Source organism: Mercurialis annua, linkage group LG6 (assembly GCF_937616625.2).
Source record: "Mercurialis annua linkage group LG6, ddMerAnnu1.2, whole genome shotgun sequence".
Lineage (NCBI taxonomy): Eukaryota > Viridiplantae > Streptophyta > Magnoliopsida > Malpighiales > Euphorbiaceae > Mercurialis > Mercurialis annua.
This window is the reverse complement of record NC_065575.1, coordinates 41,189,324-41,201,965: the sequence shown is the minus strand read 5'-3', so window position 1 is coordinate 41,201,965 and position 12,642 is coordinate 41,189,324. Positions and strand designations below refer to the sequence as shown.

The following is a 12,642-nucleotide window of genomic DNA, read 5'->3' as shown; positions in this document are numbered from 1 at the left end:
TATAATGTGTTTTATAATTACTCCAACTCTTTAATTTTTCATGTTTTTTTTTTATTAATTTTTTCAATTTGGCATTTGGTATATGCTTTATGAAGCCATATTGAGATTTAAATCCTTCATGGGATGCAAAGGAAGTGGACATATGATGAAGCAAGGATTCTTCTATCAACCTTAGCCTTTTCCATTTTAGAAAAGACTCTTCTTCTATTGGCAATAGGAATACTTTACAAAACCACCCAATGTTTAGTTGAAATGACACCAAATTACTTTCATTTAATAATATATCAAATTTAAACCAATTTTTTTTACCGCTCCTGTCGTTTTATCGAACTCAAATTTAAATTAATCGACATTAGTATAAGGATCGAATAATATTATAAATGAATAAAGAAAATAGAAGATTTAGCAAACAAAATCTTTAATATATTTCTAATACACAAGTATAACAAACAGGTTCATAGCAACATGGATACATTCCATTTCTAAGTTAAACTGAAAATTAATGAACCAATTGATGATCATCATCAAATATTACCCTCAACACTTGTTCCTTCCTCATTATTTATAGCCAGAAAAGTGAACCAGGGTCCATTGTAAATTCTATATCTAGTTCCAAAGACGCAGAACTCAGATCACCACCAATCCTATAGTGGTGACATGTTAACAAGTATATAATACTACACAATCTTTATAACTACACACCACCACTGCAAAAGGGAAGGCAAAAAAAGATAACCCAAGTGAAGTGTCAATCTTCTGTTATGCATTTGGCTGCCTATAGACTATCTAGCACAAAATCAGAACTGAAAACGCCCAATTGAGCAACGCCCAGACGGGTGTCGAGATACGAAGATGTCAAACTTTAGGGGTCGAGAAATTTAGGTGCAACATACCATATAGATACGAAAACACCTAAATGGGTTTCGAAACACGGAACGTTGAACCAAAAAACTCGAGAAATTTCCGGGCACCATGGTCTATAGGTAAGGTTAAGTAGTAGTATTAGAGTATTAACAATTAGGATTGACAAAGCTTTTAATCTCCTCCATAAGGCTATAGAAATGCTCATTATTGGGCAAAAAGTAGAACCCAATTGTAGCTTGTTCTAGATAAAGAAGCTTCACATGATGCCCACTTTTTTGTAGCCCTTCAACATAAGCTAATTGCCAATCTTGAACAAGATCCAAACCAGCCACAACAACTAAACTTTTCGGCAACTTCAATTGCTCAACTTTTTTCGCCATCGGACCGAATATATTGCAGGCCGGATGATCTCTGTCTTCCCCTTCCGGTAGAAATGCTCGCCAATACCAATCACGATCTTGCACCGTTACGAAGTATTTCCCATCCAATCTTTTCTCGGATTCCGTTCTTTCTTGGCCGCCGAACATGGGGTGAAGCAGTATGTTGCCAAGTACTTCAATATCCGCCGTGGCTGCTTTTACGGCGACGTGATGAGCTATATTTCCGCCGGAGCTGTCACCGGCTAGATACACATGAACTTTTGAATCTTTACCACTTTGAAGCCAAGTTCTTGATTTAACCCACTTTAGAGCTGCCCAGCCGTCATCATACGCACATGGGTATCTATACTCAGGTGACCGGCGGTAGTTAACGGATACAACAACGGCGTTACACGTGCTGACAAGACGGCGGCAGAAGGTGTCGTAGATGGCGCTGTTTGCGGACGAGTGAGTGAAGCTTCCTCCGTGGAAGAAGATTATAACGGGGATGATTTCAGTAGTGCTTAACGGCTTTTCGAGCTCAATAACGCCCCATTGAGCTTCGTTTTCCGGTGCGGGTTGATAAATCCGGTTGAGAAGACCGGTGGCTCTGTCGACGTGATCGAAAGAGAAAACCCCGTCAACTGGAATGGTGTTGGCGTTCACTTTACGGTCAAGAAACTCCGCTAAGTCACGGTTGAATGTTCCGTCAGGGCGGCGGAGGAGATTGTATGCTAGCTTGAAGTTAGAAATGAGAACCCATGTGTTTAATGGAACTACCCTCTGCAATAAAAAAAACAGAGGATTGTAAGAATTAGAACTGATCACACACATGTTGATTTGAGAAAAAGAAAATAGTATTAATAAACCCCGAAAAACCCACAAATAGTAGCGAAATCACATCAAGAACTCAAACTGTTGAAGTTTGCAAATCAAACTACAGTTTATCAATAATTAAAACTAGAAACGCTGGAAAACAAACTGTTAAATCGTGGATTCAGCGCTCTCCCTCCTCTCCGATTATATAAGAAAAAAAAACAGAGGAAGAGAAATTATTACTTTAGATTCATTGATGTTGACTTCATGACCACCAGCCATAGATTCTGGCTCTTCTTGAACGCCCGGAAAACAACAAAACCCCAACAAAGAAGCGGCCAACTTTACAAGAAGTAGTCGGAAAACAACTCCACCTCGGCCGGGCCACCACCCCGCAGCAGCAGAGAAAACAGTCAACTTTGTTGTTGTTGTTGTTGAGAGAAAAATGTTGATGATGATGAGGTTGAATTAATATAGGTTGTTTCATTCAAGAAAAGAGCCAGCAGTAAATGAATGTCCACAGGATAATATATAGAATTTGTAGTATGTTTTTGTTTTTGGCGGTGGAGTGATGATTCCTAGTTTAGGAGAAGTGAACGAAGAAGGAAGGGACAGTTGTTGAGTTGGGCTGTGTGGAATATAGGGTTGATTTTTGAATATGAATAAATGAATATATAAGAGAGTGAAAATTGGAAAGTACGGTTATAGAAAGAATTTATGAGAAGAAGAAGGAGAAGTGAAATGAGAGAGAGAAAGGAAAAGGAGGTGGACGGAGACGATAGTAACGACAAAGCAGGCGGCCGAATTAATCTGTTCATGTGGGTCCAACCTACCCCCACCTCCCCTATGTTTTACACGCTCTCCATTTACTATCATTTTTTGCTAATTCAATATTTTTATTTATTTTATGAAAAAACCAACTAAATATTTTTATGAATTTTTAATTTTAATTATTTTTATTTTTAATAAATATTTAACTTTTATAAATCAATTTTAATATGAATTATTTATTCAAACCATTTTTGCTTCTATTCTATTATAATTTAAATATATTAAAATTGTAAGTTTATTAAATCTATTTAAATTTGTGATAAATTAAAGTGATAAAATATTATTTCAATTGTAAGCTTAATGTGAGGATATATAATGAATATAATAAAAATTTCATAAATTATGTACCCTACATTATAAATGAATAGAATTAATAAAATTATAATAAAAAGATTTAAATTATGATTAATTAAATTATATAAATAATATCTTTAATAAATATATTACATTTTTATTGGCTCTATAATTTTTTTTCCCGGATTGGCTCTATAATTAATAGTATTACTTTTGTGGTTCCATTTTAAAAATTTCATATTTTTATACAAAAATTAAAAAAAATACTTCTTATTTTTGTCTTTTTATCCTTTTCATATTTTGTCCCTATTTAAATAGAGGAATTTTATATAGATTATATTTAAGGTGACTAAATTAGGGATAAAAAAATTAAATGTGAAAATACTCTAAAAATAAAATATGTAACTGATAAAATGGAACGTAGAAAGTTACACATAAAGTAATGACGTATACTTTTTCTTTTTAACCTACTTTTTTTTATCCCACGTGACGTTGTATTAAGAAAGTGATAAAAATTGATTTTTGATATATACAGTTTTAAAAAAGAAATTAGACAATGAAATACTGACAGGTAAGAAAGATTATTAAAGGTGGATTGATGGTAGGTTATAAAGAATTTTTTAAAAATATATTAAAAAAAACTATTTGAGTTATGACATTTGAATATTAAGATTTTGAATTGGGAGTTTGAGATTGTAAGGTCAATTTTGGTTCGGGAGTAATTGGGGTAGGACAGTTGTATATTTTGGAACTTTTATTCATATCTTTTGTTATTGAATTAACTTTTTTGTTCTTCATATTATAAAACAAAATTAAAAACCCCAAAAAGTAAATGAGTTGGTAAGACGTTCTTTTAATTTAAATGAGATTGTGAGTTTGAACCATAGTTATATATACAGCCGTTTAAAATTTGGGACAAGAATTTGCCTTCCGTAAAAGACCTATATGACTCGGGTGTGGATTAGTTTACATGTGGAAAGTTCAAAGGTATCGTCTTATAGTTGAAAGCCGTTCAGAAAACCTCATGAATCTTATACCAATAAAAAACTAAAAAACTTTCATAATCTCCATTAGCTCTTAAAGAGCCGAACTAGTTCGACTAGTTTGACTATAACTAAATTCATGATCTAAGTTTACCGTACTTTTTTACGCTGTAACTGTTTTTGTTGTATAATTAATATAATAGTTTTTACATTGATTTTGTAAAAAATCATATGATCCGACTTTTTTATAAAAATATAAATTTTTATTTCAACCACTTATAAAATTTTATGAACTGACAAATTAAAATTGTTCCATTTTGATTAATTCAAAAAAAATTATTTAACTTCCAAAAGACATATATAAAATCAAGCTATATTTTTTATCATTTTTTAATATATATATATATATATATATTCATTCAAACAATTCAATTAATTCAATTAATTATTAAACTGATTAAACCGGTTGAATTGTTAATCGATAGCAATGTCAATTTAAACCGACTTAATTTTTAAAAATAGTCTTTGTATGAGTATCTAATTGATAAACAAATTAATTTGAAATTTAATATTTTTATATAATTAAATATTAACTTTTTAAGAATATACTAATTTTTTATAATATTTGAAAATTTATGATTTCAAATTCAATAGATTATTAAATATTATTTTTAGTTTACTTTTTATTTTGTAGCATTTCAAGGAAAATAAAAATTATAGCTCCTGTAAATTTGAATTATAAACCAAACACAATTTAATATTGCTTCCTAGCTTATAACTCTCTATATATTAATTTTTTTAAAACATAAAATATTTTAAATCAAAAATCTTTAGAGTTGCTATTGACATACTAATGACTAATTATACTCTTTATTTTTCAATTAAACAATGAAACTGCTCCAGGAAAAATTTAAATTCTGTCTTTTAATATATTTAGAGGCTTTTTATATTTATTTTATTATTGAATGAAAGTGATTGTAGCTTATAGTAATGACAAAAGAAAAATTATTTTTAAAAATCAAAGTAACAATCAGCATTTTTTATTTTTATAAATTTATTTATATTTTTTTTGAATTTGAATTAATTTGACTCTAAATTAAAGTATTAATTTTATCAACTTGTACCATAACATTTTTGGAATTATTTACTTGATTAGCTGTATTTTTTATCTTTAAATAATATAATGAGACAAATAAAATAACAAATGTTCTTTTGACAATTTTAGTGAAAAGGAGAAAACTACAATTATAATTTATTATATGGTTGTTAAAATTAATCACGTGATTTCTATTAAAACCCATTAAATAAATTTTATGTTCAAAATCATTATGTGACTAAATTATTTTCTGAACTAATAAGAGTCAAATTAATAATATATGTTATAAATATATTAAAATTTAATAAAAAAGACCGACTTATATTGTCATTTTTTTTTTGAAATTGTACATTCAAGAAATTAAAATGATTTATAAGGTGTAGTGGGAAAGAGGTCTGGCAATAGCTGTAACAAAATAAATTACTATACATTAAAATAAAACAATTTCCACTAAAAACAAATCCAAAAAAGGAAGCAAACGAAGACTTTCCTGCGTGCGGCCAACGCCAAGGCACGTGGCGACAAAGGGTTCCGTCTCGACTCTTTTGACAAACCCACCACCCCACCATCTCCTTTTTCCTAAACTACCCTCCGTCTTTCCCTTATCTACCAATCTACCCTCGCTTGAGGAGGACACGTGTTTTGTCTGCTAGTGAAAAGCGCGTGACGGCATGTCTTTTGTCAGGACTCGAAAACTTCTTTTATGTTTTGGCTTTTTTCTCTTTTTTAAAATTTTAAAATTTTATTTTTTTCCTTTTTTACGATCATCCATTGTGGGCTTTTGATTTTGTCGTATTTCGGGGAGTCCTGGTGTCTCTTGTCAATCCGTCTATATTTGGGACACGTGTCTTTCTCAGAGCGATTATTTAGTATTTGTGGTCCCCATTTGCTTAGACATTTCCTCTCCTCAGTGTCTTAGGTGCTGTTTGATAAAACTGAAAATTAAGTGCTGAAAATTAAGTGCTGAATTTTAAGTGCTGAATATAATAATTGCTGAATCTTTTAAGTGCTGAATTAAATAAGTCTGTTTGATAACTATAAATATCAAAAAGTATAAAAATGATTTATTTTACCTATTTGACCTTTCAACATTAGTTATTTCGAATCTAAATATTAAATCTATTATAAATTACAACTCTTAAAAGTATAAATAAATAATACACGAAAAAACACGTAAATTTAATGACCAAATTTATATCAAAAATTAGATACCATAATAAAATTACTATTACAATAAATATTTAAACTCTCCTGTTTATCAACTCATTTGCAATTTGATCTCTTAAATTCGCCATAAACATTTGATCTATTCGTCTTTGTGTTCCTTCTTGCATAACATTATTGTTAGCTCCTTGAAAAATCACCTCCTCTCTATCAAATTGCTCAAAAAAATCATCTGTAATATTCATTTTGCGTAGATAGTTATGCACAGAAACACAGGCAATAACAATGTTTCTTTGCACAGCAAATGAGTATGATGGCATTGTCTTCAAAATAGGAAATCTTGCTTTTAAAACTCCGAAAGATCGCTCAATAACATTTCTTAATCTAGCATGGGCATGATTAAAAATTTCTTCTTTTGTTCTAGCACGATCGTTTCGAAAATCTGATAACCAATATCGTGTGTTACGATAAGGAGCCATAAATCCTCTAGTGTTTGGATAGGCAGCATCACATAAATAATATTTATCTAAACAAAAAATAAAAAAAACTGTTAACACATGTAGAACAAATTAAAATGCTTAAATAATTTGATAAATAGATTACATACCATGTGGGGTAAAAGGAAAATTATTACTTGGATCTCGCATAGTTTCTGTCAAAACTCGTGAGTCATGTGCTACTCCTTCCCATCCAGCCCAAACAAATGTGAAAATCATGTCAAAATCACATATAGCAAGCACATTTTGATAGCAATCTCCTCTCCCTCTGCCTCGGTATGGTGTTTGTTGTGTAGGTGGGATGGAAGCACGAACAAGCGTCCCATCAAGTGCGCCAACAGCACCCTTTAAAAAAAATATTTTATAAAATATAAATTATTCATAAAATTAAGTGTTTTTTTATCTCATGTATTACCTTGAATACGTTTCGAAGTCGCCGATGATATGTAACTTGATTCAAATCTGGATCGAAAGTAGTAGGTATCACCATTTCCTTTGCAAAATGTAGCATTGCCAGTAATACTTCATGAAAATAGTTATGTACAGTTTGAGTTGAATGGTTGAATCTCCGTTTTATGGCGCGGTTTCGATGATTTTGACTGAGAGTGAACATAAATATTGCCATTTTTTCCTCTACTGAAATGTAGCGACTGTTTTTTAACCATCCTTTAGCTTTAAAATGTTGACATAATGCTAAAAATGCTTCTTTTTTCATTCTTAACATTTCCAAAGAATGCGCAGGATTTCCATCTAATATTTCTTGTACATATCCACTTCCACTAAGAGAAGAGTTCGTATCCGGCCTTCTCCCAATATGACGTCTTTTAATTTTTTTATATATAAGAAGTGTGGCAATTATTTTTAAACTTTTCCTCTGTTTATCGGTCAACATACTGTTATAAAATTCAAAACACAAAACACAAAAGGGATTAATAAAAATAATAGGTATGCAAATAAATAACAAATATCAAATAAGAACATATAGAATAAACCAGATAAATTATGAATTATAATTAAAACTTAGAAATTATTTTCAAATAATTAAATAAATTAGAATAAAAAAATCCTAAAATAAAAACTATCAAACATTTAAAGAAATCCTAATTTCTTAGCAACTATTTTTATCCAATTAATTCTAACATCTTCAGACTTCTTGGAAAGAACCATCCATTGCTCTCGGTATGCTTTGCTTTCACAGAAAATACTACAAGCAAGAATGTATAAAGGATCATCCACTGTCAACGTGCTCATCTCATCTAACTTTACATTGCACTCTTCTATGGTAGGTCCATCAGACTCTCCAAGAGTTTTTAGAACTGCCATTAATTGAGCATCAATGTCATCAACTTTATTTTTTTTATGACGTTTTCCATTTTTTTTTTCAGAAACTGTAGTTGAATTTGGTGAATCAAGATCAACATCAATAGGTGACTCTAAATTCACTTGTTCATTAGCAAATGAAAATTCCAAGTCATCTAAATTTACTGTGTCTGGCATAGTTTCTTTAGAAGGACCCCAACCATCTTTTCCAGTTGCTGTTATACCATCAAATAAAGATTTCATCTCATCTGCAAATTGCAATCCAACATATCGATATTGTTTTGCCTCTGGAACTCTCTGTTACATTATAAAGTTAATATTAAATATTTTATCTAACTATTTTAATAATTAAAAGGATATATTAAATTAATTGATACCTTTATGTATTCATCCCATTCTTCAGGACTCCAAGTAACTGTATTTGTTACAGGATCAAATCCATGTCCGCTTTTTCCTACTATATTCGACCATATAGTATATTTTCCCTTCAAGTAGTTCCATTGATTTTTCATTTGTTTTTGATTTAACTTGAGATTTCTTTTCTCTTCAAGTGATTTTATAATTTTTAGCCAAGAATCCTTTTTCAAACTACTCCCTTGTTTTCCAGCTTCACTTACTTGTTCAATGCATAAATCTAAAAATAATTTAACTAATGTAGGGTCCTTCCAATTAGCTCTATTAGAATCATCAGACGCCATTCCTATATATAAAATAATTTTAGCAATGTAATTATCAATTACGAAAAATAAAAAAATTAGATAATATAGTATCGAAATACATTGAAAAAGATAACAGTTTAATGCTCTATCAAAATTTAATAAAAATGAGACTCAAATTGACATTTAACAGATAACAGAAGGTGTTGCCCAAGGGCCAAGCTCACCATGAAATTCAAATATTAGACATACTGCAAGCTCTAGACTATATTATATTCTAAAAATTCAATTCTTAGGTGAGAAGTTTCATATATATCATGGAAAATGTTACGTAAACCCTTTATGAGTGACTCTTTGTATTCTATTATCAAATAAAATATATTATACATGTTATTTGAAAATCTATAAATCTTTATTATCTGAGTATGAACTGTTTTCTTTTATGTAAATATGTACTTTTAATGTAAATATGTACTGATCAAATGTTTGTTTATATGCACTATCAAATTTATACAAGAGTTATTAACTTTTTAGTTATCATTAAGCTTGCAGTAATAATTTTTTTTGTTAAACGGATTTTTAGAAAATTGATAACTTTAAATTCTAAATTTTATCTATCAAACTAATGCTACGTGAGTTATCAATTTTAATTTGTAGGCTCTATTTTCCCCTAAATTTATTGTTTTAAATAAACAAATAACACTTAAAAAAGCAAAGCTATTTTTTTTAATCATCTCATATAAATCAAGAGCTGGGTAACTATCATCATACATAAAAAAATAAAATCTAAATAATAGTCATTCTCCTCAACCTCAATTATTCAATATCAACCTAAAATGTATCCTTTCTCGAAAAATGACATCTAAATTATACTCATTCTTTAATATTGGTGCTTTCATTAGTAGCAATAATTAAATAGTATAATAGATCGAGCGTACCTTAAAATTTCAATCTGAGACTTTAAATTTCCTTCAAACTTCAATGATAGCTCACCACAATTGTGCTGGGTATAAAACAATAAAAGAACAAAATTTGACAGTAAAGTATTTTTTGCATTTAATTGAATTATGAGAGTGCCCATTTATAGTCTCATAAAGAACTGATAACAACTAAAATATCTCACCTAATCAGAAATATTCATGGAATCATATTTTATTTTAACTAACAATTACCAAGATTCTAGGAATAAATAGAAAGACAATCCAAGACTGGTTCAAAGCACCATCAATTACGAATCCCACTTCAACAAATTAAACTTGTTGAGTAAAATTGATTTTCCAAAGCTATCATCAGTTGTAGAAGTAATGATATTAAAAATCTCAATAATTTGAATTATGATTTTATCTTTTGATAAAAAGATTTGAAGAAAGTTTAAAGATTTGTTTCTCAAATTAGCAACTCACGTTATATAGCAGAGCTAACAAAAAATAGGGTTTTGATTTACAAAGAAAGGATATATGGTAATTATTATAAAACTACAAGGACAGGTAAGTCAATTTCATAATTAGCTTTTTAAAATGTGTGGCTTAGCGTGTTCAGTAGATATTTTAAGTCAAAAATTTCAGCTTATTATTTTCAGCATTTTTCAACTTAATTGAATAATTTAAGTCAATTTATTTTTGGTTATCAAACCAGCTTAATACAATTAAGTGCTGAAAAAATTAAATTAAGTCAAAAATAAGGTTATCAAACAGGCCCTTATTCTTATAACTTGTTGATACCGTAGGAGTGGGACCCTAGATCATCATCCATGACCATCATATGCTATATCAACTTATTCTGCCATTTATCAAATTAAATTTAAGAATTATAATATCAACTTATTCTGCCATTTATCAAATTAGATTTAAGTATTATAATATCAACTTATTCTGCCATTTATCAATTACTCTATAAGAATTGATTTGTATTTTTTTAGTTTTACAAATTACTTATATAACCAATTAACTTTAATTTATATAATTATGTCCTATAACATAATAATATATTTAAATATTATCTTTATTATTATATTTTTATATAATTTCTAATAAAATTAAAAAATTAATTAAATAATAAAAAATTACATATATTATAAATTAATAATATATGAAATCAGCAAAAAAGATATTTTAAAATATAATACAAACAATTATAAAAATAATTATAAAAACAATAAGAATAATAATAATATTAATAAAAAATAACAACAACAATACCACTATCCATTATCCGTGTGCTCAAAAAAAATATTTTGCAAGTAAACAAGAGGCATGTAGAAAAGATGTGGAGCGTGCTTTTGACATTTTGCAATCATGCACGTTTTGCAATTGTTGCGCAAACTACACGTTTTTGAAAAACATTTGTGTTGCGTGATATAAAATGAGAGTGCATGCATTATCATGCACAACATGATAATCGAGAATGAACGTGATCTTAGATACAACAGAATTGCGCGAAATCAGTGGTTGAAATAGAAACAAATGAATATATTCGGTTTCAACAATTTCTTGCTCATATTAGCAATAACACTAAAAAATAACAAATTTTCATATTATTATCATTATTATAGTATAATGATAATGATCATCAGTTTATCATCACATTATGATAGTATTATAATCATAACATTTATTAGCAATAACACTAAAAAATAATGAATTTTTATATTATCATCATTACATTGTCATCAGATTATCATCACATTAACATTAACTTATCATAACATTATAATCAGTTTATCAAAACATAATTATATACATATATTGGAAAAGCATACCTTTTCAGGCTTGTCCTTGAAAATCTCATTTAGTTGAGTTTTTTCAAAACGCTCAACAGCAGCATGTATATTCTTTCTAATACCAAACTCAAAATCAGAATATTCAGTATCATTGTCAAAAGCCAAATCATTTAGTTTACTAACAAATTTAGCGCAAGCGGACCTCGCCAAATCAAAAATTTTAGAAGCCTCGGAATTAGGATCTGCAGCTCCATCTTGGTGGTTAAGTCCATCACCAATATGTTGACCAATCTCATGATCAGATGCTACAATATTTGACCTCACTATAATCTACAAACATACAAAAAAAAGTAATCAAAAATTAAAAAAAGCCAAGAATAGCCAATAATTATAAGAATAATTATACCATTTCATTTTCATCGTCAAAAAGTTTGTAATCAAAGTTCACAATCTTTTTAATATCCTTCGGACTCCAGCGCAATTAACGGGGGAACGCAGCAGGATTACTCAATGAGCACAAAAACTCAGAAACAGAAACTAATGTTTCATAAAACCAAAACTGGATAGCATATGGGAAGCCGTACAAACGATAAAACGAAGATTCATTAGATAAGTGCAGCTTGGTCCAAAGTTTATTCTTCGTAGACTGGACAAATAATTCAAAAGAATATTTCCCTAAGGAAAATCATCGAAATCAGGACAGTCCAACAAGGGAAAGAAGCGCTTTTCAACCATAGTGCTTTCGAGACTACCCAACAGAAAACATTGTATCATGTAAAGCTTTGCAAACTTTACAGCCTTCTCGTCATTATCCCACACAGCTTGATTAAACTTTTCTTCTATAACATCGCGAGTAATTTTATTCACATCACCAAAAAATTTATCAAAAAAAGCTCCATCCTGAAAGAAATCAGAAAATTTGGACTCGTCACCACAATAAACTAGTCCACTAACCAACCCAAACTCATACAAACTGAAGCGAATATTCTGCGAATCATAATTAAACCAAAGTTCCGAAAGATTTGTATGATGCACTTCCCTTA

At 29.5% G+C, this 12,642-nt stretch overlaps 2 protein-coding genes across 2 annotated transcripts; both read right to left on the bottom strand.

The window, feature by feature from the left end:
- Positions 1-401: 401 nt before the first annotated feature.
- On the bottom strand, positions 402-2,766 carry LOC126688027 (gibberellin receptor GID1B-like). Its single transcript, XM_050382589.2, has 2 exons — positions 2,283-2,766; positions 402-2,006 (listed from the first exon to the last, which is right to left on the bottom strand). The coding sequence occupies exons 1-2, from the start codon at positions 2,319-2,321 to the stop codon at positions 1,011-1,013; spliced, it is 1,035 nt and encodes a 344-aa protein (XP_050238546.1). The 5' UTR covers positions 2,322-2,766; the 3' UTR covers positions 402-1,010.
- Positions 2,767-6,484: 3,718 nt separating this feature from the next.
- LOC126687883 (uncharacterized) lies at positions 6,485-10,315 on the bottom strand. The gene is made up of 4 exons (XM_050382439.2): positions 9,819-10,315; positions 7,320-7,797; positions 7,015-7,249; positions 6,485-6,933 (listed from the first exon to the last, which is right to left on the bottom strand). The coding sequence occupies exons 1-4, from the start codon at positions 9,959-9,961 to the stop codon at positions 6,485-6,487; spliced, it is 1,305 nt and encodes a 434-aa protein (XP_050238396.1). The 5' UTR covers positions 9,962-10,315.
- Between the last annotated feature and the right edge of the window lie 2,327 nt (positions 10,316-12,642).